Raw genomic sequence first — 27,442 nt, 5'->3', positions numbered from 1 at the left:
TATATTTATTTTTTAAAGTTTATAATATAATATCTATTGCAAATGAGTGTTGAGAGGTATGCTTATCAGGTGGCTCAGATGGTGAAGAATCTGCCTGCAGTGCAGAAGACTCACCAGACATCCAGAAGGTGTTAGATAATTAAGAAAATTCAGGAATAATGAAAGTTTGAAGATGGATATGTATGAAATGCATAAAATGGGGAAAATGGAGTTAATATTATATGAAAATAGTAATCTGTAAAATCTGCATTTTATTTCCATTAATATATAAACCAGAGTTGAATAATTCTTTATGGGATTTATTCAGAAATACTCACTGGGATAAATTTAAGATTACTCTAAATTTTGGTGCTGTTTTCTTGAATTAAACCATTAAATGGAAGCAAAAATACAGAAAAGAGAATCTTTGATTTCTAAAACTTGATAAAAACATTTTGGACATGTTTTTCTTTAACAAATGCAGGTACGTTTCAAAGATACTATGCAGAATTTCCTTGTAGCAGGCAATGGCAATAAACCAGATTCACTTAGGTTTTTACTGAATTTTAGCACATTAAGAAACCAACAACCTTCATTAGGGACAAATATCTGAAATGTCTCTTTTGTAAAATACACTAATCCTGACTTTTTTTAATTCTTCTCTGATAATGTGCAGGGAAGAAATATAAACTATATTCACATTAACTATAATGTATATTCACATTAACTATAAAAATCTTTATGATTCTAAATATGAAGAACCTCAATTTAACTATTTGAATTTATGGCAATAAAAAGAACTTTCTGAAGAGTTTAATGTGCTCAGAATTATTGCATGGAAAAGTCTGACACTTCCTGTCATGGCCATATTTTACTAAAGCTTCCCATTAAGTGTACTTAATCATACGAAATGGCACTGATAATTAAGTCAATTATGCTGCTGATTTACATTTAAAGTGCACCTAAGATATTTTGATAATGAAATGTTTAACATCCTTTTTGTATCTAAATATGTGCTCAGTGAATTGACTTTGAACTATTTATTTTATAAATTAAGGTCCCATTTTTTTTTTTCCCTTAATGGAAAGGGAGAGTTAAATAACTTCCAAAACTATTTCGAGTTTTGAAATTTTAAGGATCATTTAAATTATATATCCTGGGTTTGAGGAAATGAAATAAACCTGCCATTAAATTCAAGTGAAGTTTATAAGTAAATTTACTTTAGAGAATTTTATTATTTAATTTATAAATATTTCTTGTAATTGGACATAGAGACCTGTAGATCAGTCCATAGTCTCATAGATCTTGTGCCAGAGGGAGATATATGATAAATGAATAAACAGAAAAAAAATTAAAAGTAGTCTGTTAATTTGAAATAAAGGTGAGCTTTGAAGAAAATCCAGTGAGAGGTGGAGCATTGCATTATTTTGGAGTGGTCGAGGAAGCCCATTCTAAGGAAGCATTTTAGCTGAGACCAAAGTGACAGGAAGGATCCAGCTTTGCAAGGGTTTGCAAAGAGCACATTCACTGTGGAACATAATGCAAGAGTATCACGTCTCTCATGCCAAGTCTGTAAGAGCACAAATATCCTAATGCTTTGGGAAAAGGAAAGCTTTCCTATTTCAGAGTTAGGAACAGTTTATTCTCTCAGAACAATAGTTCCTCAAATGAACAAAACTCCTCTGGGAGTTTATTTTTTGATGAGGCTTTACATTTGAATAGTGCTTTATAGAATTATTTTACATATATTATCGTAATGGATATCAGAAGGTTCTTTCTCCCATGTGTTTGGTTTTAATTTTAATGCACCAATAATGTTTGCATTATACTTTAGATTACCTTTATATGCTTATGTATCAATCTACTCCCATTTTACCCATCAATCAATATAAATAATTATATACCTAGACCTGCACTAGACACTGTGAATGGTATATCTGTAGATAGATCACTCCTAAATTTATTGACGGTTTGGAGAGTATAATATAGTTTAGGATCATTTCAAGGTGCAAATATAAAGCTCATTAAGTTCAAAGGAAAATTTTCTATGATCTAAGATAACCAGGGAAGAATTTATAAATTAAAATTTCAAGTCTTATATGCAGGAGGGCAGGAGAGGAGCAGGGACCTGAAATCAGTGAAATCTCAGAACTTTGCTACTATGTTCATTCCTGCCGGGGTCCAGCGCCAGTGGATCCAGGGTGATTCGAAGGGGAGACAGAAAGGTGAGGAAAACTTATTTATTTAGAAATATACGATTAGATTAGGAAGAAATAGTATAGTAGGAAATTTAGGTGGAGAAAAAGATGCTGAATAACTTGGTTTATGGGGGAAACCAATAAAACCTCGAGACAAGAGGTTTGCACCATCTACGTTAGGCCACCTGCGCCCAATTGAATATCAAAGGGTGCCCCGCCTTAGGCTCCCTTTCGCATGGGTCTTAGAAGCCAGGGCAAGTAAGCAGACGTGGTGAGCCTCCCCGCTCCAGATGGGAATTCAGCCGAAAAAGGGGAGAAAAGAATGACATGGGGAGCCCAGCATCGGTGCAAGACTCAAGACTTTATTTTCAAAATCAGCTTATATACCCCAAGTTGTACATAAAGAAATAATGGAATATGCAGAGTTATGCAGGGGCAGCAGTCCTGACCCTCATTGAGACTAGGCTTTCTTTTTGCATATCTCATAAGGTCTCAGGTGGTTTACATTATCTTATGGCCAAGAGGCCTGTTAACATTTTTATGGCTCTCTTCCTGGATAATTGTCTATCAACCAGAAAACTCCTTTTCCCTTGAAGTGTTTCTTCTTTACTCTGCATCACCCTCAAAGTACTAAATAAAGTTACATTCCTGTAGAACAAAGGTGCAGTGGGTTATAACAAACAAAGCACTTAACTCAAAGATCTAATGTTGCTAATACCAGGTCTACTGCCTGTTTTTCTATATACCAACTATATCTACAAATAAAAGATATGAAAATTTGGCAGCAAGTATTGGCTCAACAAATGAAACCTTTAATCAGTCCTATTCTAATGATTTTGACTCCTCGGAAGCCCCTACATTCCTAGGATGTTTTAAGCTTCCTTGCCTCCCAAGGTCTGGAGGCCGCAGACAATCACATGCGCAGCTGTATGAGTCCTGCAGGCAGGCTAGAAAGTCATCAGAGGGTTTTTAGATTGAAACACCCTTTCAAACGCCCTGAGTTAACTTTTTCCAGAGTGTGTCAGAAGAGTGGAAAAGTACAAGGCAGGCAGATTTTTATTTGGGGGGTACATGCTCAGGAAATACCAGGGGGAAAACCTGAGGCTTGACTCGCCTTGCCCATCAGGCCTCTGCCACATGACCTTTTCATGGGTGGGATTCCTCACGCTGGCTCCCAGTACATTCCTTCTTTGTGCTTTGAACCACACCTAAGTTTGGGCTAGAATATCTGGTTCCCCTACCTTCTGTTTTCCCTCTTGAAAATTACTTTAATAAAATATCACTACCTGAGGGATTAGGGGCAGGAGAAAAAGGGAACGACAGAGGATGAGATGGCTGGATGGCATCACCGACCCTATGGACCTGAGTTTGAGTGAACTCCGGGAGTTGGTGATGTACAGGGAGGCCTGGTGTGCTGCGATTCATGGGACTGCAGAGTCAGACAGGACTGAGAGACTGAACTGAACTTAAATCATTAAATATATATATATATATATATATATATATATATATATATATATTTGCCAAACTAGGCTTCAAATGTGAAGTAATGAAGTACCCATTAAAAACTCCATGAACTGAATATATATATATATATATATATATATATATATATATATATATATATTTAAAATATACCTATGTTTGATCCTTTGGAGAAGGCAATGGCACCCCACTCCAGTACTCTTGCCTGGAAAATCCCATGGATGGAGGCGCCTGGCAGGCTGCAGTCCATGGGGACACTAAGAGTCGGACATGACTGAGCGACTTCACTTTCACTTTTCACTTTCATGCATTGGAGAAGGAAATGGCAACCCACTCCAGTGTTCTTGCCTGGAGAATCCCAGGGACGGGGAGCCTGGTGGGCTGCCATCTATGGGGTCACACAGAGTTGGAAACGGCTGAAGCAACTTAGCAGCAGCAGCAACAGCATGTTTGATCCCTTAAGATTTCTGGGACAAAATTCCAAAATTGTTGTGCCTATATATGTGCATTCAACTAGGAAAGCTGGTGCACCTTGCTAACCAAAATGAATGCATTCAAAATGAAATTCATGTACTTTGTATTAAAGAGCCAAATTTAAGTCTCTATGGTATCTACTGAAGTAAATGTGCAATGTCTTAAGCTATGATTATACTGTCACTGTTGGTGATGTCTGTCTTAAGTGCATGACTACCAATCATTTCACTGTTGTTCTAGTCAACCAGAAATGTAGATTTAAAAGGAAACCAATTATGAGATTTATTTAAATAAGGCTGAATGATTTCGGCACTAACTGGTTCTAGATACCAGCAATGATTCTTTTGAGGGTGTGAAATAATATTGAGGGAAGATTGATACAACTGTTCAGAATTTGAATATTAAGTATCAATAAGATTGAGTTTTAAGTGCCATTGAAAAGGTAGTTGGAGATTTTTAATAGATTTTTAAATTACCTGTAAAAATATATTCATCTTAATAGATTTCATTATATCTGCAGGAATTTGAACTTGATTGATTACAAACTCTTAAAATATTTTATTATCAAACTAACCACTGGTTTATACTAGAACTATGCAAAAATTGAAATAAATATTGTGGTGTAGCATTTCTCTGTTGCCACCATGATGTGCCGGGATACTAAAACATGTTTCTACATGAGTTCCTCCATTGTCAAAGATTTTATTATGCTTTTCTACTCATTTTGTTTTTCCATAGTTCAGCAATATGCAGTCTTGGTCTTACATATTTTCTCCATTTTATTTGGTCAACCTATATTTTATTTGTTTTTTAATTTTATTTTTTATTGAAGTATAGTTGATTTCCAATGTTATAATCAATCTCTGTTGTACAGCATAGTGACTCAGTTATACACATTAGACATTCATTTTTTATATGTTTTTCCATCATGGTTTATCATAGGATATTGAATATAGTTTCCTATACTGGACTGTAGGGCCTTATAGTTTTACTTATGATTTTACATTCTGCACCTTAATTGGTAAAACAACTTTATATTCTATTCTTTTATTTGGGTTTGAGAAATTATCTGAACTTTTGGAATTTCTGAAATAAGATAGGAATATAGAAAACAGTCCACTCTAACAGTGGAATGATGAGTGATAATTAGACCTGATGAAAATCTAGTGCTCCTTGAGCATTTCTCTGACTTTGCAAGAGAAGACCCCAGGACCTACAAGCTTTCTTTTTAGTTTTGAGGAACAGACTCTATGACTCTAAGGTCATAGAAAGTTAAAGGTATATCTGAGGAAATTGAAAATGTGCTGCAGAGTAAAGGCTAATTATTGTGTAAGAAAGGTGACATATTTGAAAGTTAGGTTTACAGAACTTATAATTAAATAAGTATTTGAGCATGGATATTTGCCAAAAAAGTGAATACAGAGGGCAGAATAGCAAAGCATGTCCTTAGGTAGCACATACATTTAGGGGTGAGAGAAAAAAAGAGAAAGTGAATGCAAAATCAAAGCTGTCAGGAAAGAAGAAAAATATATCAGAAGAACAGAATGTAATGGTGATTGTCAGCAGTGTCAAATGTTGCAGAGAAGTGAGAAAGAATTATGAAAGCTCATAAAAAGCTTCATGTGCAAATTTAGATGATAGGATCAAGAAAAATATTAGAATATAAGATGTCAAGAATATTGAATTGTAAAGATACATAGAGAAAAGAAAAACTTTTTAAAGAAGATTCGCAGTAATTAGGGAAGAAAATGCATAGTAACTTAAAGGGTAAATATGATCAAAGTAATTAGTTTATATTTGTTATTCTTATTTTGTCATAGATAAAGTAAGATGTAAGCTGATAGGATTTAAAAATCTAGGATATAGTGAAGAAGTAAGAGGAAGGAACAACTGATCAGATTAATGCCTACAGATATTGGAAGAATATTCTAAATATGGTAAAGTACCACTTTTTAGTTTACAACACAGTTTTATGCTTATTGTTTCGCTGTGTTCTTACCAAAACACTGTGAATGAGTATTGTTGTGTTTTTCTATAATTAAAGATTTTGAGTTGCAAAGAAAGTAGGTCATGCAGCTAGAACTTGTCAAGGCTGAGCATCATACCCACACCTTTTGCTCCCAGTCTAGTGTTCCTCTATTTGAGTTCAAGGTCTTAAGGGCAGGATTTAGCTTTGGAAAGTTGACTCTCCCTCCTAAAATAGAAAGAAACAACTAAGGCTATATGAGATATTTCAAGGTAGAAATGAATAGTAAGTTGGGTCAGCTTCTTTGAGCTCAAGAAGAGTGGAAAGCAAAAGATTATCTACAGAGAGGATGGGGTTGATATTGGAAGCTTGGTAAGAGGAGAAAATTTGGGATTAAACACAGCTTCTTCAGCAAGCACCTGAATGAGCATTGATGTTCTCTATGAAACAACCTTTAAATGTCACAAGAATGACATGTTGCAATTTTAATGAAATAGAGATGAGGAAATTATCTTCACTGTGCTTTCAGCATCAGATCTGGAGAAATAAACCATGTGCCATCTTCTTCTGGTTTGAGACTAATAAGTAAGCCAAGTAATAGTCTAAGGGTTGCTATTTCATGTTTCCTTCTTAATTCGTCTTCTAAAGTATAATGTAACCTACGTCGCCCACTACCAATTTATTTTTAAAAAATCAAAAACTGTCAAAGTAGAGTATGACTTCCCATCACAGTGGGTTTTGTATTTGTAATGAGTGCTTCATATTTTATTTTATATGAATATTTTTATATGTTTCACATTTATCTGACTAAAAATTTTACAACAAATAAAAAGATATCTGTAAGGTGATTTATGTAAGAGAATCATAGTTTTCCATTCATGGCATTAGAGTTTTATAGGTGTTCCCTAGGAAAAGGGACACATTCTGCTTCTTTATCTGCAGCAGAACTTATAACTGTCTGAAAATGTCTCAGGTCCTTAATATGAAACAGAATGTCTCCAGATGATTAAAGACCAGGAAAAGAAAATTCTGTCCATGAAGGGATTATGGTTAGAGGGAGTACCTCTTAAGACAATCCTTTTCTTGTTGGCATGGGAGACTGCTCTTCAACTGTCAAATGCAAGCTGATGACTGGACCTTAATATGCCTGGTTCTTACACTCAGAAAACTAGACTGGCCAGTGAACTATTTGAAGATAAAGAACCATGTTTTATTATTCTTTCTTCATGCCCAAGAGTCCAGCATGGTGCTTGACACAAAGTCAATGGCTAGTAAATATTTGCTCAGCAGATGCCAGCCAAGTGCTGAGGGAAACAGCTTGAGAATTGAGAGGTCATTCCCTTGCCTCATACTGATCACAGGCCTTCCATTTGAAAAAGCTTGACCACTTTGAAAGTTATATAGGAGGTTCATTTAAACTAAAATGTTATAACTGCAGTCAGGGGAGGCGGATGGTTTACAGATGTAGAAATTCAGTAACTGAGAGATGACTCTTTTTGGAGGTACCAGGTTTTCTTTGCCTTCCACATCCAAGTTCTTTTTCTGTATCTCTGGCATTCATGAAAGAGCAGGAGATGTTGTTACACACTGTAGCTGGATGCCCAGGTGGTCTACTGATATTCAGAGGTGACTGTTCTGGCATGAATTCTAGGGCAGGATCACACAGCTGTCATGAGCTGCTCTGTGACTGCTAGCAGCAGATGTTACTGATAACTGACAGGCAGTCAGATCATCAGACATGGGAGGACAGCAATGTAAAATGTAGAATATATGACCCAAACCTCATTTAATAATCACAGACCTTTCCATCTAGTACTTAAAAATCTCATCTATATGCAATTTTTCACAGTTGAAATTTATTTGTAGGATTAATTATACCATGAGAAAAGCATAAATTCCAATAATTCTAGATTTTTCTTAGTCCCCTTCAAAGCACTAAATATTACATAACCTCCATTATTATCAAACTTTAAGATTATTGATTAAAGATGAAAAAGTATCACTGTATCACAGATCTCTTATGCTCTTTTTTTCTCATGAATTTTCTGCTTGCAACCATCTATGCTAATAGAAAAGCAATACTTTTTTTGTAAATATGAAGTTTGGTACTAATTTTCTTAAGCAAAACCACCTTATATTACATAAGATTTTTAATATCTGGTAGGCTACTTGATGTTCTTCATTTCTTGCCTGCTGTATTCACAAGTCATTTGAGCAGCAATTAGAAGATTTGCTATAGCATAATTAAGACAGTGTGTTGCTCTGTTGATCTAAAGGAGAATTAAGAATTTCTGTAATATCAGCAATCCCGATAGGATGTGGAATAATGACAAGTAACAGTTCTCCTAATGTCAGAAAGTTCAGCGGCCATGATGTGTAATTCTGAAGGTCAGAATGCTCTGAGGTGAAGAAAGTTGTTGAGAGGCAAGAAGTAATAGTAGAATTTATGTTACAAAGTGTTGGCATGTGTGCTTTAAAGGTATTGTCACTCTTCATGTTAACTGCTGAGAATGGGTGCTTGTGTTTGTGAAGAATGGGAGACAAGGTTAAAAGGACTCCAACTATGACCACAGCTACCTCATTATACTTGTGATACACAGTGGTTCATACATAGACTGCCTAGTTCCTTTTCAGAACAGTTCCTCCACTTCTAGTCATACCCAGGATAAGCACACCTTTTCAAGCTTCTGCTCTATTTTTCTTCTCTCCCTTCCTTGTGCCTCATCCCCTGCCCCTTAGCCCCCAAGAGTCACTTGCTAAGTCTTTGGCAAAGGAAAAAGATAAACTAGTTTGGGAGATTTCCCTTTAGGAAAGTCATTTCAGGATTAATGTGTTATGTCCTGTATCAAGTGAGTAGGTATACGAGGTCCATTTTGAATTTGGGACTTTCAGGAATTTCAGTTCTAATTTAAGATACAAAATATAAAGGAAAGTAGTTGATAAATAGATTGTTTTAGAACCAATATGAAATAGTATGTTGCTACTGCTAAGTCACTTCAGTCGTGTCCATCTCTGTGCAACCCCATAGACAGCAGCCCACCAGGCTCCCCCATCCCTGGGATTCTCCAGGCAAGAACACTGGAGTGGATTGCCATTTCCTTCTCTAATTCATGAAAGTGAAAAGTGAAAGTGAAGTCACTTAGTCATGTCCGACTCTTAGCGACCCCATGGACTGCAGCCTACCAGGTTCCTCTGTCCATGGGATTTTCTAGGCAAGAGTACTGGAGTGGGCTACCATTGCCTTCTCCATGAAATAGTATAGGTTCAGATTAGAATTTTCTACATCTCATACCAAGGTGAAAATAAAATCTTCAAACAAATTGCTCTAATATTTGGATATTTCTTGAAACCCTCTGGAGATTGAAACTGATTTGGTGGTTTTCTTTGTCTTTATAACATCTGTGACATTTCTAAAATAGAACTATCAAATTTGAGAGGAGAAAACACGTTGATTGCCTCATAATAAGTTTTATAAACTCAGACTTTCTGCTATCCTGAGAAAAGTGTCTTTACCATATACTTCTAAGACAGCTAAGGTAAAGTAAGCTCACCCTAAAGAGGAAAATGATAGTTTTATCCTTCCCATCTAAAAATCTAGTCTCTAAAAGTGTCATTTGCTCCATATAAGGAGATGGTCTGAATCCTATAACTCCAAAAGAAAACTTAGTCATTATCAACCTCTCTTCCTCTTCTTTTACACGTGAATTTTCCGAGGACTATCAAGATTGACTTGTTTCACATTCTACAATCAGTTTTTGTTTAAGTTCAGAATCTGGCTTTACAGTTTTAAATCTGATGCTTTCTTTTTCATAAAAATGATTCTGATAGATGCATTAGACATGTTGAATCTGTGATCTCTGGCAACTCAAGTGAATACTTTAAAGGCCACAGCAGCTTGATATACAAGTCTTCATCTTGAGATATGATGATAATATCAGGATGTGACTTGAGCTCTGGAAACCTCTTCCAGACCATAAACTGTGAACTGAAAACTAGGTTAAGAGACAAACCAACCAATTAAATGAGACATTTATCCAAATCAAAATAACTATGAAGAATAGCTTACAAGTTTCTTGTCATGAATGAAATAGAAAATGCTTACAGAGCCCCTTCTGTCTGCCCCTTTTGAATAATGACTTGCATGCCTCTTGTGTTTATGCAAACTTATCAAGGATCACAGTGCCTTCAGGATCTTACTGAAAGCTCTTTTAGACTTTGCTTCAATTATAAAAATGAAAGGATTTGTCATCAGTCTACTTGAATATGAATAAACAAAGTAGAGGGTTGAAGTGCTGACAGGGATTATTTGATACAAACAATGACTATAGAGTGATAGGTGAAAACTGAGTCATAATATCTTGTTTCAATTGTCCTTTTGCCAGAAGTAAGAAAATAAGAACTTGTGTCCCTAAATCCACTTTATAATAGACACACATTTGTGTATACTATGTAATTTTCCAGGTTTCCCTATATCAATATTAATCTATCAGTTAATATATATTGAGAACCAATATTTTAAGCATTTTTAAACTTTGTAAAACACCGATATAGCAGTATATTTAAGTTGTGATTTTTTTCCAACCATGTGAATTATACCATTTACATAAAGTGAAGTATGTGATGATGATACTCAATTTCATAAAATAACTTTCATGTGATGCTTAAGTTCAGTTTCATTAAGTGAAATGTGTGATTTTTTTCTCAAAGAGATAATTATGTGGTTGGGGAGATAAGATTAATATATATATTTTGTATATATACATGTAAATATATATATTTTGCTTAGTCGCTTAGTTGTGTCTGACTCTTTGTGACCCCATGGACTGTAACCCACTGCCAGGCTCCTCTGTCCATGGGGATTCCCCAGGCAGGAACACTAGAGTGGGTTGCCATGCCCTTCTCCATAGGACCTCCCCAATCCAGGGATCGAACCTAGGTCTCCCACATTGCAGGCCAATTCTTTCCCATCTGAGCCACAAAGGAAGCTTAAATATATATATATCAGTGAACATATATATTGAGAACCAATATTTTAAGCATTTTTAAACTTTGCAAAACACTGATTTACATAAAGTGAAACGTGATGATGATATTTTCATAAAGTACTTTCATGTGATGCTGAAGTTCAGTTTCATAAAGTGAAATGTGTGGTTTTTTTTATCAAAGAGATAATTATATGGTTGGGAGATAAGATTAATATATATATTATATATATAATATAGTTATATATATGTATATGTATGTGTGTTTATATATATGCTGTGCTTAGTTTCTCAGTCGTATTCAACTCTTTGTGACCCCATGGGCTATAACCCACCAGGCTTCTCTGTCCATGGGGATTCTACAGGCAGCAATACTGGAGTGGGTTGCCATGCCCTCCTCCAGGGGATCTTCCCAACCCAGAGATTGAACCTAGGTCTTCTGTATTACAGGCAGATTCTTTCCCATCTGAGCCACAAGGAAAGCTATATATATTTCATATGTATATATGTATATATATATATATATATGAAAGTGAAAGTCTCTCAGTTGTATCTGACCTTTTGCGACCCTATGGACTGTACCTTCCATGGAATTCTCCAGGCCAGAATACTGGCGTGGATAGCCATTCCCTTCTCCAGGGGATCTTACCAAGCCAGGGATCGAACCTAGGTCTCCCACATTGCAGTTGGATTCTTTACCAGCTGAGTCACCAGGGAAGCCCAAGAAAACTGGAGTGAGTAGCCTATCCTTTCTCCAGTGGATCTTCCCAACCCAGGAATCGAACTGGGGTCTCCTGCATTGTGGGCAGATTCTTTACCAGCTGAGCCACCATGTATGTGTGTGTGTGTATGTATGTATATATATATATAATGCATTTATATCAATATACATACACTGAAATATACATGCACACACATACACAAATATTTATCAAGGTGCAAAAGTATACAGAAGAGCTAATGAGGCAGAGTGGGATGATATAAGTAGTAAATGTTATAAATCAGTGAAAATGGAGATCAATGAACGATAGCATAGTTAAGAACTGTTTACTGGAAGAAAATATATATGAAATAAGTTTATTAGAGAGGACGTGATACATAAGAGAAAGCACATACATTAATTCTTAATTTTAATCCCCCAAATTATGTCAGATTATTGAATCTCTCTGTTTCCCTTGCCATCATCACTCTGGTCCAAGTCATTCTCATCTCTTTTCTAGATGATTATAATAATCCCTTTATAAATCTCCCCTTTTGCTTTATTCAAATTCATTTTCACATAATAGTTTAGTATTGTTATATGTGCTGCTTCCCTTGCTCCTCACAACATACTCTGGGGTAGATTCTTCAAGTTTCATTTTATTACCTGAAATCAAAGCACAAAAAGATGACTTCACCCAGCTAGTGGATGTCAGAGCTGGGATACAATATCGGGAACTAGAGCCTACACACTCCTAACCATTGTGCTGTGTGTCCTTCATGTATGTTGTGGTGGTTGTTATTAAGTCCATATGAAACAATGACTTTGTACCAGTGATAGATAGTATATGTGTGGGTTGAGGGGTAGGGGGGATAAAGATTGTATAAAAACAAGCAGCTGCATGAATTTGGCACAACAGCCTGTAAAATTAGAAACAATAGTAGCACTAGAACTGTGATTGCTAAATTGGAGCTTGTGAAGTTTATGAACCTTAATTAAAATGTCACTGATGTAGGTGCCAAAAAACATGAAAAGAGTAATGTATGTTAGTTAACTGTCTTCTATCTAGGGGAAGAAAATCAAGTACACTATCAAATGAGCAATGGGTATTATACATTTTGATTAATAACCTTCCCCATCATCAGAATCTCATAAAAAAAATTTGGAATGAAGGTAAGTAACCAGCTAGCTTCAATCCTCTGTGCATAAAAGGACAGTTTGTGTTTTACACATGGTCAAATTTCTTTGAGATAGGTAATGTACAAATATTAATCTTTTGGAAGCTGAGGAAATGACAATCAGATATGTTCAATGGTACAAAACAATTCATGCATCACATATTTGTGTGGATGATACATCATGTTTTATTTAGTTTAAATTGTTTGTTTAGATGTTGTAAATAATTTCAGAGAACAAAATTCAGTATTCTAATTGGAAACTAATTGGCTATTCTTTTAAACTCCTCACCTAAACCCCTAAACATTGATAGTACAGTTCTAAAAAGAGGCAAAATTCACCAAAATTTAATTTTTTTAAGAAGAAAGAATCAGCTAATCTACAGATTTTGGTTTTGCTTGATAGCAACAACAATGAAAGTTAAGTACTATACAAATAACAGTTTATTTTTTTCCATATGAAGTATCAGGTATGGTGCTTAATAAGCATAATCTCATTGAGGTCTTAGGAAGTAGTTATTATTATCCCTATTTTCTAATGGGAACATTAAAGTCTTGAAGACATAAATAATCTTCAGAAGTGTACACAGATAGTAAGACAGCCACTAGAAAATTATTTTTGCTTATTTCTAAGTCCAAGTTCTTAATGACTGTGTCACACTCTTTCTTTGTTTTTTCTTCTTTCTTTTCTTTCTTCCATCCTTCCCAAATATTTATTGAAGATGCACTAAGGGAAATTATCATAGTCATTAAGGACTCCACTCAGCTGGAATTTTCTCCACTTTAATTTTTAATCATATAGTTTTCTGGAAACTTTTTTTTTAATTATTTCATATTACCCAAATGTCTACTAAGTACTTGGTAACTGGTCAGTTAAATATTTTGTTTTTATGTAAACTAACTGGGGATTACCATGCTCAGATATCAGCTTAACTAATGCATGATGTTATGCTTTTCTACCTTGATCTTTTTATTTACATGCAAGTATGGGAGAGATGCTTTATACTTAGGAATTGCAATATTAATACTTATCTACACATTCTTTGAGCACAGATGGCAATGGGAAAAGTATGCACTTTATTCCAGGAGTCAGTAGAGTATGACCCACAAGCAAAACAGGCCAATATTCACTGAGTATGGAACAGTTACTTCTACTTCTCTTGTCTCTCTTAAATATACTACAGAAAGCTGCCTCCATTTGTGAGAATCCACATCAGGGACAAGTTTTCCTTCTGTCTTGTAAATCAACAGTCATTACTGCATTTAGTTCAGTTCAGTGGCTCAGTTGTGTCAGACTCTTTGTGACCCCGTGGACTGCAGCCTGCCAGGCCTCCCTCTCCTGGAGTTTACTCAAACTCATGTTACTCAAACCATTGAGTTGGTGATGGTATCCAACTGTCTCATTCTCTGTCTTCCTCTTCTTCTGCCTTCAATCTTTCCCAGCATCAGGATCTTTTCCAATGAGTCAACTCTTTGCATCAGGTGGCCAAAGTATTGGAGTTTCAGCTTTGGCATTACTGCGTTATGCCTATACATGGACACACGAAGTCTTATTGCAAGTTAGAGGATCACCTAAAATGAGCACTTTCATGTTATGAGTGAGAACCCTGGAAATCTACTTCTAAAGGATTTCAGACTAGATGTTTTCCCTCTCTGTGTGCATGCTCAGGGCATAGAAACTATAATCCTACAGAACCACGGTAAGACCAAGAAGTGGCAGAGTAGAAATAAGTGCCCTCACACAACCACACTGCTAATCCAATATTTGCAAAAAGAGAAATTGGGAACCCTGAGGATAGCTGTAAATCTCTGGTTTGTTTGCAACAGTTTAATGCATAGTCTGAATTTTAGTGAGTATACAAACTTAAAATGTTATTTTTTTCTCCAATTGTTGCATCATGCTCTGAAGAATATTCCTGTCTAATCTGATGTCATTTAGAACAGATTCTATATATTTCTGGTCACTTTCAGTTATTAAAAATACTAGTAATGTTCAGCTTAAAGCTTTGATTTAATTCACAGTGCAATGAAAAAACATTGAAGGATTAAAGCAGGGGAATAAAATGACAAGATTAAAGTTTTTAAAGACCACTGATTTCTCAACACAAAGAAAATTATGGAACAGCAATAGTGAAAGAGGAAAGACAAGTCTATTACAGTTGACTGACAAGACTTGTTTATGATTAGGACAAGCAGGATGGCAGTAGAGACAGAGATGGATATGTTGAGAATTATTTTATAGATAACACCACCAGAATTTGTTAATGAATGAAACATAAGTGATGAAAGAAAAAAAAGAAATCAGTGATGACTTCTAGGGATATTTTGGGGGGTGGGGGAAGGAGAGAAGGGCAGTTGTGCTGTCTTTTTTTATTTTTTATTTTTGATTGACTACCTGGTGAATAGTGGCTCCATTTATTGATGGTTTAAAGAAACAAAAAAACTGAAAGAAAATAAGACCTGGTTGACAGGTAGAGATATATCAACAATTCCACTTCAGATACATTTAATTGGATGGCTCTGAGTCTTGCAAAAGGAGGTATCAAGTAGATGTTTGGATACACAAGTCTGGATTGCACAAGATAAGTTTGGGCTAAGATGTTACTGTTCAGGTTTTGAGTATTCAGATCATACATAAAGTAATAACAAATAAGACCACTGAGATAGCAAATAAAGAGTAATGCCAACATTTAAATAGAAAGTTAGAGTAAAAATGTATAAATAGTGACATAGTAGGATGGAAAGCAAGAGAATGCAAGAAAGGAGGCTGCTAAGTATTCGTCAAAGGAAAAAATTGTGAGTTTCATTATGGCAATTTTGTGGAACTACAGAGATAAACAGCATTTCAAAAATGAGTAGGAAAATGGATGAAAATCAAAAAGGATATAATATATATCTATAAAATTTTTATATTAATTACAGTGAAGGGAAACAAAAAAAAAGATATGCTGGAATGGAATATAAAGGGGTGAATTCTTGTTGTGTTTTATAATTTTTAGTTTGTTTATCTCTTTTAAATCTACTTGAAAGATAGGTTTTAGAAGATACTACACAAGGGTAGGCATAATCTAATAATGAGGATAGTAATTGATATTTCAGGAGAAAATCAAAGGGAGGACTAAACCAGTAGTTAAGACAGACTTAAAGGATATGCCCTAGACTGACATACAAGTATTGATTTGTCTTTGATAGGAGAGGAATCAAGCTTCTCCATTTTAGGAGAAAGGAAGAATATAAAGAGGTATGTGTAATTAAAAGAAAGTATATAGACTTTTTGCTAGAAAGATGAGGTTTCTGATCAATTAAGTAATTTGATTATTTAAGAAAGAACTATCCTGTCTTTCTAGGAGAATGGTGAACTCCATTCCTCTTTAATACTGCCCATCATTTCAGTGTTGGGTTGGAACATATTTTCTATTAGCAAGACACTGCTTCAGTTTAGTTCAGTCGCAGCCAACTCTTTGTGACCCCATGAATCGCCGAATGCCAGGCCTTCCTGTCCATCATCAACACCCTGACTTCACTCAAACTCATGTCCATTGAGTCGGTGATGCCAGCTAACCATCTCATCCTCTGTCGTCCCCTTCTCCTCCTGCCCCCAATCCCTCCCAGCATCAAAGTCTTTTCCAATGAGTCAACTCTTTGCATGAGGGGGCCAAAGTACTAGAGTTTCAGCTTTAGCATCATTCCTTCCAAAGAACACCCAGGGCTGATCTCCTTCAGAATGGACTGGTTGGATCTCCTTGCAGTCCAAGGGACTCTCAGGAGTCTTCTCCAACACCACAGTTCAAAAGCATCAATTCTTTGGTGCTCAGCCTTCTTCACAGTCCAACTCTCACATCCATACATGACCACAGGAAAAACCACAGTCTTGACTAGATGGACCTTTGTTGGCAATGTAATGTCTCTGCTTTTGAATATGCCATCTAGGTTGGTCATAACTTTTCTTCCAAGGAGTAAGCGTCTTTTAATTTCATGGCTACAGTCACCATCTGCAGTGATTTTGGAGCCCCAAAAAATAAAGTCTGACACTGTTTCCACTGTTTCCCCATCTATTTCCCATGAAATGATGGGACCGGATGCCATGATCTTCGTTTTCTGAATGTTGAGCTTTAAACCAACTTTTTCACTCTCCTCTTTCACTTTCATCAAGAAGCTTTTTAGTTCCTCTTCACTTTCTGCCATAAGGGTGGTGCCATCTGCACATCTGAGGTTATTGATATTTCTCCCGGCAATCTTGATTCCAGCTTGTGCTTCTTCCAGCCCAGCATTTCTCATGATGTACTCTGCATATAAGTTAAATAAGCAGGGTGACAATATACAGCCTTGACATACTCCTTTTCCTATTTGGAACCAGTCGGTTGTTCCATGTCCAGTTCTAACTGTTGCCTCCTGACCTGCATATAGGTTTCTCAAGAGGCAGGTCAGGTGGTCTGGTATTCCCATCTCTTATAGAATTTTCCACAGTTGATTGTGATCCACACAGTCAAAGGCTTTGGCATGGTCAGTAAAGCAGAAATAGATGTTTTTCTGGAACTCTCTTGCTTTTTCTATGATCCAGTGGATGTTGGCAATTTGATCTCTGGTTCCGCTGCCTTTTCTAAAACCAGCTTGAATATCTGGAAGTTCACGGTTCATGTATTGCTGAAGCCTGGCTTGGAGAATTACTTTACTAGTGTGTGAGATGAGTGCAATTGTGTGGTAGTTTGAGCATTCTTTGGCTTTGCCTTTTTTTGGGGATTGGAATGAAAACTGACTTTTTCCAGTCCTGTGGCCACTGCTGGGTTTTCCAAATTTGCTGGCATATTGAGTGCAGCACTTTCACAGCATGATCTTTTCAGGATTTGAAATAGCTCAACTGGAATTCCATCACTTCCACTAGCTTTGTTCGTAGTGATGCTTTCTAAGGCCCACTTGACTTCACATTCCAGGATGTCTGGCTCTAGGTGAGTGATCATACCATTGTGATTGATTATCTTGGTCATGAAGATCTTATTTGTACAGTTCTTCTGTGTATTCTTGCCACCTCTTCTTAATATTTCTGCTTCTGTCAGGCCCATACCATTTCTGTCCTTTATCGAGCCAATCTTTGCATGAAATGTTCCCTTAGTATCTCTACTTTTCTTGAAGAGATCTCTAGTTTTCCCCATTCTGTTGTTTTCCTGCTTAAACAATTAAAAAATGAGAAAAATAGATTGTGCATGTAATGTGCAATTATTGATTAGAATGATTTAATTATCTTTTTTTCTAGAAATATTAAATGTCTTCTACTGATACCCAAGACCAATAGCCACCCTCTTCTAAGATGAATATTATTTGAGGGATCTATAGGAGAAAACTTTTTCTTTCAAAATAAGAATAATGTTATTTACAGCATAAAATCAAGTCTTTCCAATTCAAAATATCAATAATTATGAGTTTTATTTATTGGGATGAATAAATGACTATGTGCATATATATCTATATATATATATGAATATATGTAACAAACATACTATTGTAATCTATGGCTATATAATTTTATAGAAATAAATGTTTTTAAATTTATTTTAAATTAAACAAATACAAATTTTTAATGATAAAAGGTACAATTCACAAAAAAGATAAACATCATAAACCATTAGACACTTTGACAACAAAGAAAGAATGGTTTTATGTATACTTAATACCTAGCCTCAACTGAAAAGTAAATCCAGGATACCAAGAAATATATGGTATATGTCTTTCAACAGTTTGTAGTTTTAATGAAGCAATAGTGAAGTAAACAGTTGTTTAAAATACATTATAATACATTCTTAATACAAGTGTGTTTAAATTACGAAAGTCACACAATACTAAGTATCCCCACAGAGCTTCCTAAAAGAAATGATCTTAGGACTGGACTTTAAAGGTTGCATACATGTTGAACTGATATAAAGGATACTTACATGTTTTAACAAAAACTTAGTCAAAGATACAGGGGATATGGACAGCTGAAAATAAATAGTTATTTAGAATTCCAGGTGGTTGGGTACAATAAATTGATTTTCTCCAAATCAAATTCAGTTACTGAGCATGGCATTCATCATGTACTAATTCACTTATTAGATAATTTTGAGTATTAAATATGTATTAAATAGAAATTAGGTTAACTCTAATACCAAACTAAAAATTTGGTAGTCTAATAAAGGCATGTGAAAATAATTCCATCTTACTTCCTCAATTCCAATACTAAAATATTGAAATATATCAAATCTTCCAAATTAGAAGCCTTTTCCAAACTGAAGTGTTCTAGTTCTACATCTTATATTCATGTGCTTGTTTCAACCACATAAAATCTGAAGATTTGGCCTTAACTTAGTTAGTCTCAGTTGCTTCTCAGATGGTATTATTGCATTATCTACAATGATTATTATGCGATTGCTCTCTTTTCTAGATTTGGCAGTGTGGAGGCTCATTGGAGATTGTGACTTGTTCCCACGTTGGTCACGTTTTTCGGAAGGCAACTCCCTACACATTCCCTGGTGGCACTGGTCATGTCATCAACAAGAACAACAGGAGACTGGCAGAAGTCTGGATGGATGAATTTAAAGATTTCTTCTATATCATATCCCCAGGTAAGGCATTCTGACATCTTTCTTCTTCTGCAGGGGAAAACTAAGTTTTAAGAATGCTGGTTATATGTTTCATTATTGCTGTTATTCCACTCCTTTAAATAAGGTATTGTTTATCACTGTAATATTGTAGAAGATTGTGTTTGAAAAGTTGTCCTGTGAGGTGAATTTTGATCTAAAATGAGAGAGTCTAGTGTTGTCGCAAATGCCTGAACATTCTTTTTTCGTTTGTTTCTTTATGAGTACAAGTATTATGCTTAAAAAAAAAAACAACAAAAAAAAAAAAACAAGCAAGCAGTATACAGGGAGATCCAAATTTAATTAACATGTATCAGTTCAATTTAAGAAAAAAAATTTAAGAGAAGTCTTTATTTCTATATTTCACACATAATGCTGACTGGGTTGGTAAGAAATGTTTTTAATATTTTTGTTTGTTTTTGATGTTGTTACAGAGATTTTTTTTCTGCGTTATTTTCTTAGATACCTGAGTAGGGAGAGAATGAGTGATTTCCCACAGGAACAAGATGGAAAAGTACACAGATATAAGAACTACTTTAAAGAATAATTAATAACAGTAAATTACTCATCTATATACGTGAAAAAGCAATAATATGTGACAATAATATAGCATCCTACCTTAGTTACAGAGTAGGATAGATGTGGAAATAGAAGTAAATGTAGGATATCACTGGGTAGTGAGGTTATGAGTAATTTCATTATTTCTTTAATTATTATTATATTAATTATAATATAACATTATATTATTTATCCATTTCTATATATTATAAATTTTCTTTATAATATATAATATTTACTTTTCAAAATTGATTGAAAACAAATTTTAAAAGAAAAATAATTAAAATATTAAGAGAAAAATTGAAAACCTGTTAAAAGAGAAAAAGATAAATCATTGTGAGAAAATTGCATTACTGGATGATATTATGAGTGATTTCATTCTTTAAAATTTTCTAGAATATCTCCAACAGCCATATTTTATTAAAAAAAAAAAACAACTCTGAGATATCACATTGTTTTTAAGTAAAAAAAAATGAAACATTATGAGAAGATACAAATAAGAGGAAGACAGGGTTGCCTTTAAGATCTCCAATCTAGACAAAGAAAACAAATCATAAATTATATAATAGGAATTCAGCTGTACTGGTAAAATAATTTGTTGTGTTCTATTTTTGATAGTTTATGATAGGACTTATGTCATCAGTGCCATTATTATGTAGCCTGCAAGAACAGCAACAAAAACCCATGCCCACAACCTCTTTTCTACATTATCATCCGTCACAAGTTTAGAAAAGTCAGTGTGGGTTCTAATTGACATGCTCAGGTTCTGAAAGTAGATATGAAGCTGTGAAAATCCTTCTTTCATAGATGAAGAAGAGAATGAGCAGTATGAGCTTTCTTGTTAAGAGCCAGTATTACTCTGTAGAAAAGAAAAATTGGGGCAGTGCATGTGTAAATGTGTGATTAGGAGAAGGACTTTCTTCACACGTTTTTAATCCTCCCCTGTGTCAAGAAGCTATTGACAGGAACACTATTTCTCATATAGATGTGTTTCTTGTTAATAATAGAAACCCAGTCCAGATGTTCACAAAGTTGAGCTCTCTCACAAAGAGAGAGCATATAAATTCGCAGCAAAGCAGTGACATTTATATAACCTTTCATTTTCTTTTGATGATATACTTTTTGAATTCAAATCATTACTTGAGAGATATGTAAGCTCAAACATGAAAAAAGAAGTAATGGAAGAAAGAAATTTATGTGTGATTATATACAATATACATTCAGGAATATAAGTAATTGCAAATAATTGTAACTATGTGTATTATACTTACTCATGAATATTATTTGTGAAGCCAGGTGTTAGTCTTTTGTATAATTTCACATTGAATGAAAAAGGCAGATAAATGGTAGAACCATTTCTCATAATGTAGTGAAATGACAAGCTTCAGAGTTTAAAGGTGAAAAAGAATGCCTGCTATCTGGAACTAATGACTTGCTGCTCAACAGGGACTGTTTGTATATTCTGGAAAATGTAGTTTTTTCATTACAATAAATATCATTTGGAAGGTTTATTCTTATAAAATTGGCTCATTTAAGCCCAGAAAGGTACTTTGGAAAGCAATAAAAGGACTTTTGAGTTATATGCTGAAAAATATCTGGGAATTTTCTTAGGGGCATTTATGCTTTTGTATGTCTCAGAGACAGCATTGCTGAGTGTGGAACCTGCCTGCTCTATCTGGGCAAAGAGAGAAAATCACAAATCTGAAACAATAAATTGCTTCTCAGTGGAAAAGGAAGATGGGAAGTAAGCTGGAAACTAGAGTTGGATGCCTATAAACAATTCTAGCCCTAGGCAGGTTTCAGATCATGCAAAAACAGATAAAATAGGTTGTACTGAGGAAGTCAGGAATCTGTTATTTGTATGATGGAAAGCCTTTTTTGAATGGGTAACTATTTTTGTCATTACTGATGGTTTCTGTGACTCTTCAAATCATAAATTTCTTTGCTATCATCTAAAATCATGGGGTTTCTGTTTTTCACTTAAGTTTTCATGAAGAGAAGTTGGTATGGGGGTAGATCGGAGGGATACATTCATGTGCATTTACACTTAGAATTATATCCTTTTCTATGGTGTACATAAACACACACACACACACACAAACACATGTTTATGAAAAAATCTAAAAAGTTTATACTGAATTTTAAGTCTCCAGAAACTCCATAAAAATCTGGCTAAGGAAAATGTTACAGTTCTTTTTAGAATTACCTCTGTGTATCTGTTCATTTTTCCAAGATATTTTATAAGGAGACTCCCATTTTTTATACCAGGGCTTCCAGTACAAAATCTTATTCTCCGCTTAAGCAGTTGTTCAAAATGTGATCTTTAAGTACTGAGTCTTTGTGATTGAATTTTGACAATTTTGCTTCCTTCCAATATACTCTATAAAATACTACCTTTCTACTTTATTGATTGGTTTAAGGATGCTTCAGTTCTGTCTTGAACTAAATGGGTACTCTTTCTCTCTCAAAAGTGTATTTCCTGCAGTTTTGATACAATGGCCAATCAATTCTTACTGTGTGCTATATTGTTTTATTTTTATTACCTATCTCTATAGCCAAAATAGTTCAGAGACTTGTGTTACAGTGCATAGAAACCTTCTTGTCACTTTACAGTCCTTGAAAAATATATGTGTTGAATAATTAGAATAATAAGTGAATGACTGAATGAATGAGTGAATTTTTAAAGGGGCTCTCTTTGTTTCTTCTTTTCTATGGAATTCTCTAAGGATGTCTGCTCTGTATCAAGGAATCCCTTCATAATAATCGCAGCAAATCAGAACACTTTTTCCCAGCTCTCTATTCCAACCCTTGATAGCAGATCCACTGATAAAAGAGAGGTGAAACATAGTTTTCATATACCTGCATTCTCATTCCTCTGACTCTGCCACCAGAAAAGAAGGTTCCATTGGCTTACCTGTGTGCTTTAGGTTATATGATTCTACCATAATTATTGGCACACACAGTCATATGTTTGTATCTTCCAGGACTAATATAAATGTCTAATAAGCACAATTTAAGAGGACAATAACGTTTTCTAATAAAGCAGCATAAGAGCTCATAAACTTAAGACGATTACTTTTACACATGTCGATTTGTGTTTTCTCATGACCCCCAATAATTTAATGTTAAAAGGAGACATATAAATAGATTCATGTGTGAATTACTTTTACTTGCTTTTTGCAAACTATTTACTATATGTCCTGACTGTCTTCTGTATGCCCGTTACCCTTTGGCAATATTGATAGCAATGTCTAATTATGTCTCCTAAATGGATATATGAATGAAGAGAAGCAATACTTTGAAATAGTGTTGAGGTATGCATTTTCAGCATTTGTTTAGTTTGCTTTTTAGCTGTCTTTTTAAGGATGCAAATACCATAGCATCATCGATTTTTAAAGCCCTGTAGGCTTTTAAAGCCTGAGGCGGTTCTTACTAGTAATTGGGCTGTTTCAGCTTGAGCCAATCTGATTGTCCTAGCAAATCCTTTGAAGTGATGTGATATAAGCAGAAACCACTCTACGCAGAACATCTCATTATAAATGGCAACATTTTTTTTTTCCTATTGGTCACAGGTAAAAAGCTTAAGAACTTTAATAGAGTGGAGTCACAGCACTGACTGTATATTTGACATGCTGGCTATTCTATAAATATTGATTTTCTTTCTTTGGAGAGGTAGATTTCTAACTGTGTATCAATTGACATGATGATTAGAAGCAGCTGTCCTTATATAACCTCCAGTTGTTCTTCTTCCATTTCTTAATGGGCTGCTGTGCTCTTGTTTTGAGCACAAATTGAAAATAAAATGGTAAAGACTCCCAAACAAAGTATTTATATGTAACTGGGAAAACAACTTATTTTCCTTGATGTTATTATAGTATTTTCATCAGTATTCCATGTAAACAGAAACCACATATTTAAAAAAGGTTTGTTGAACTTATTTTGAAAGTTAACTCTCTAGTGCTAACATTTTAAAAATACTTTAGAAAAATCAGCTCATCAAAGGTAATCTTTGTTAATAGCATCTTTGGATCTTTTATTAATGTTTAAAGTCCACATTAATTTCTATTGAAATTTGTATCTGAAAATACAAATGTTTTCAGCATGCTGATTTGTTTAAAAGATAACAATATTTAATAACAAGCCCTTTGAGTGTAGGGCTTAATTTCTTTCATAAGTCATAAAAATGTAGTTTCTGGCTGATATCATAAGCACAGGTTTTGATGTTTCCAGCAAAATGTGCAGCATGCAGGTTTTGTTTTTTTTTTAATAATCCGTGTATATCAGTTTTGGGTTGAGTTAACACAAATACATCTGAAAAGCGTATGGCACTTCTGAAAACACATTTGTACCTATGAATTTTGAATTTTTGTTACTTAATAAATGCTTTTTCATCAGTATCAACCATGGTATCACTGAGTGAATATGATATTATGAAGAAGAAATTCTCAATCATATTGATATGCTGTATTGTAACAACACATAATTTATATGCCTCTGCGATCCCTTGAAATGCTTAATGTTGAAGTAAATGATGACACTTGTATTCAATATTGTTGGTGTAATGGACAGACAACTGCTTTTCCTCACTGTAGTCAATCACTGGTCAGTTTTTATTGTTGGTATTGTTACTAGTATTTCATGGGTATTTATTTATATTTTTATAATAATGATCCTGCTTTGCTTCTGTGTTCATCTGATGAGAATTATTAAGTTCTTGATTTGCACTGTGCCAGGAACAGGGACACAAGCATGGAAAAAATATTGTCTTTGCCTTTAAACAATGAACTGCCTAGATCATCACAGTTAATTAGTTTAAATGGAAAATACTATTAAGTACTTAGTACATGAGGAACATACAGACAAGAATTGAAGGGGATACTTATAAAAACTGTTTACATTTTCCTAGTTTCCTACTCCTCACTCAGAAACTTCAAAGTCAAATGAATCTTCAAGTTCTTTCTATTCTACTTACTAAGTTCTCTCTAGTCCATCAGTTATCTTCATTTTCTCATGCATCCTGCATCCTGATAACTTCTTGATTGTCCTGATGGTTCTCCCTGCCTCAAACCTTGCCCACATTGAACTCACTCCTACAGTGCTGCTAGAGAACTTTCATAAACTTTGACCTCTCACTCACCTTAACACAAAGTCAAAAGTTTAGAACATGGCCAACAAGGCCCTGTGTGATTTAGTTAACTTTTCACCCTATACTTTCAACCCTAGCAGTCCACATACCAATCACGTAGAACCCTATTCAGACCCAAAGCTCAACACGCTTCCTGCCACTTTTAGGTTTTTGCATATGTCTAAAACAGTATTTAATGAATGAATGAATGCTGCCACCTCCACCTAAAATACCATCATCATCCATGAATCAAGTTTGATATAATTTCCCCCCAGGAGCTCCAATGGTTCCATGTACTTCCCCTTTTGTAGCATTTATGTATTTTTAAAGTACTTTTTTTCCCCTCCACTAGGCTATATAGGAACTGTATCTGTTATTTTTTTAATGTGTTTGTTTGGTTCCATTTTTATGTAGCGTTCATTAAGCTCATATTTTTAAAAATTGTATTACATATATCAGATGCAAATAAAATGCTTTCATCACCACCCCTGTCAGCCTTCCTTCAAATCCTTTTCCTATGCATTTGCATGAATATACATGCATATACACACATATATAAGTAAATAAGATCATATAATGAATACTATTTTCATTTTTTTTAACTGAATATGTTCTTCAGTATTTTATGTTTAATTCACAAAAGATTGTATCATTTGATTCTGCAGCTAAATTGTATTATAATATATAGGTGTATCAAAGTTTATCTATTCATAGGAATATACAGCATTATCAGTTGTTTGCTGTTATAAAAATTCCAAAAACATTACTGAAGTAACATTTTCATGAACTTGGGAGGTTAATTCTGAAAAATGTAGCAGCATTAAGAGAGTCCTGGAAGCAGACTGCTTGGGTTAGTTCAAATCTTGGTTCCATGTAACCCCACTGTATTTACTTAAGCTCTTTGTACTTACTCTCCTTACTGTCGAATGGGATTTATAATAATATGGCCATCTTCAGAGATTTTTGAAACTAAATGAAAAAAGATATATAAATCATTTAGCACACATTTAGCTGGCAACTAGTATTAGATATCATTTAGTGTTAGATATTTCTGTTATTATTGACTAGATATATTCATAGAAGTAGATTTATTGGGTCAATGGATATGTACATTTATATTTTGGTAGATATTTTCAAAACTTCCATCCAAAAAGACTGAAGCGACTATCACTTTCACCAACAGTGCTTGAGCACTTATACTATGCTATCAACATTCCAGATTCTCAATCCTTCTTTCTTTCATGTATATTTATCTAAGTCTACATATATACCTACATTTATTTATATTTGGATATATATTTTCATATATATGCAATTTCTCTTCCCGCACTTTTACAAGGAATGAAAGTCTATGGCCATTTTTTGTTATTTGGATTCCTCTTTCCATTCTATACGTCTTGTTCATTTTACTTTTGTGGACATCTATGGTTCTTTTTAGGTAAGTATTCTGGTGATTAATCTTCTGTCTGTTATATACATGGCAAGGGTTTTCTCCCAAACTACTACATATGCTTTAATTCAATTGATATACAAAAAGATACTTTAAAAACATTTTTTAAAAGAATTTGTTTATGTAAATTCTGTTTACCTTAGTCTTTATGGCATTTATGGTATTTTGTGTGTGTGTGTGTGTGTGTGTGTGTGTGCGTGTGTGAAAACAGTCTCTCCCAAGCCTAATACATTTTAAGTGCCCCATAAATATTTGTTGAATGATTTAGGTTTGAGTTGAGTAAAATGCATGTTTTTTTTTTTTTTTTTTTAAAGTGGTCAGTGATTTCTCTGGGCAATAAACATGAGCAGAAATGCCAGATAAGATAACTCTCATTATGTAAAATATTATCATCTTTATCCATGGGGCATAAATAAAGGTATCAACCGTAAAATTTCTGATTTTAAAGCTATTAATATGATTATATCAGTTCCCAATACAGTAATTCTTGCCAAGTGTCTTGAATTGTATTCATGGTTCATAAAATTAATAAACAGGTGATTAAATAATGTTTGTTGAATCTTACCAAAATATTGAGTTTGAACAGTAAGCATGGATCATTGTATTTCAGAATCTTTGATTAGCAATTTACAACTATTTCAGATAACTAACCCCTTAAATAATTTTATTATTATCAAAACTAGGCAAGTTCAAAGTATTTCTAGAGTGAATAAATGTAGCAAGTTCTAGTGAAGATCTG

The 27,442-nt window shown here is 34.4% G+C and overlaps 1 protein-coding gene across 1 annotated transcript in view; it reads left to right on the top strand.

Moving 5' to 3' along the window:
- Positions 1 to 27,442, top strand: part of GALNT13 (polypeptide N-acetylgalactosaminyltransferase 13) — a 572,168-nt gene that overhangs the window by 374,611 nt on the left and 170,115 nt on the right. The window contains exon 7 of the mRNA XM_052664343.1: positions 19,375 to 19,555. Coding sequence (XP_052520303.1) covers positions 19,375 to 19,555 — 181 coding nt within the window. The remainder of the gene's footprint in view (positions 1 to 19,374; positions 19,556 to 27,442) is intronic.

Source organism: Budorcas taxicolor, chromosome 2 (genome assembly GCF_023091745.1).
Source record: "Budorcas taxicolor isolate Tak-1 chromosome 2, Takin1.1, whole genome shotgun sequence".
Lineage (NCBI taxonomy): Eukaryota > Metazoa > Chordata > Mammalia > Artiodactyla > Bovidae > Budorcas > Budorcas taxicolor.
This window is presented reverse-complemented; position numbering and strand designations above follow the sequence as displayed.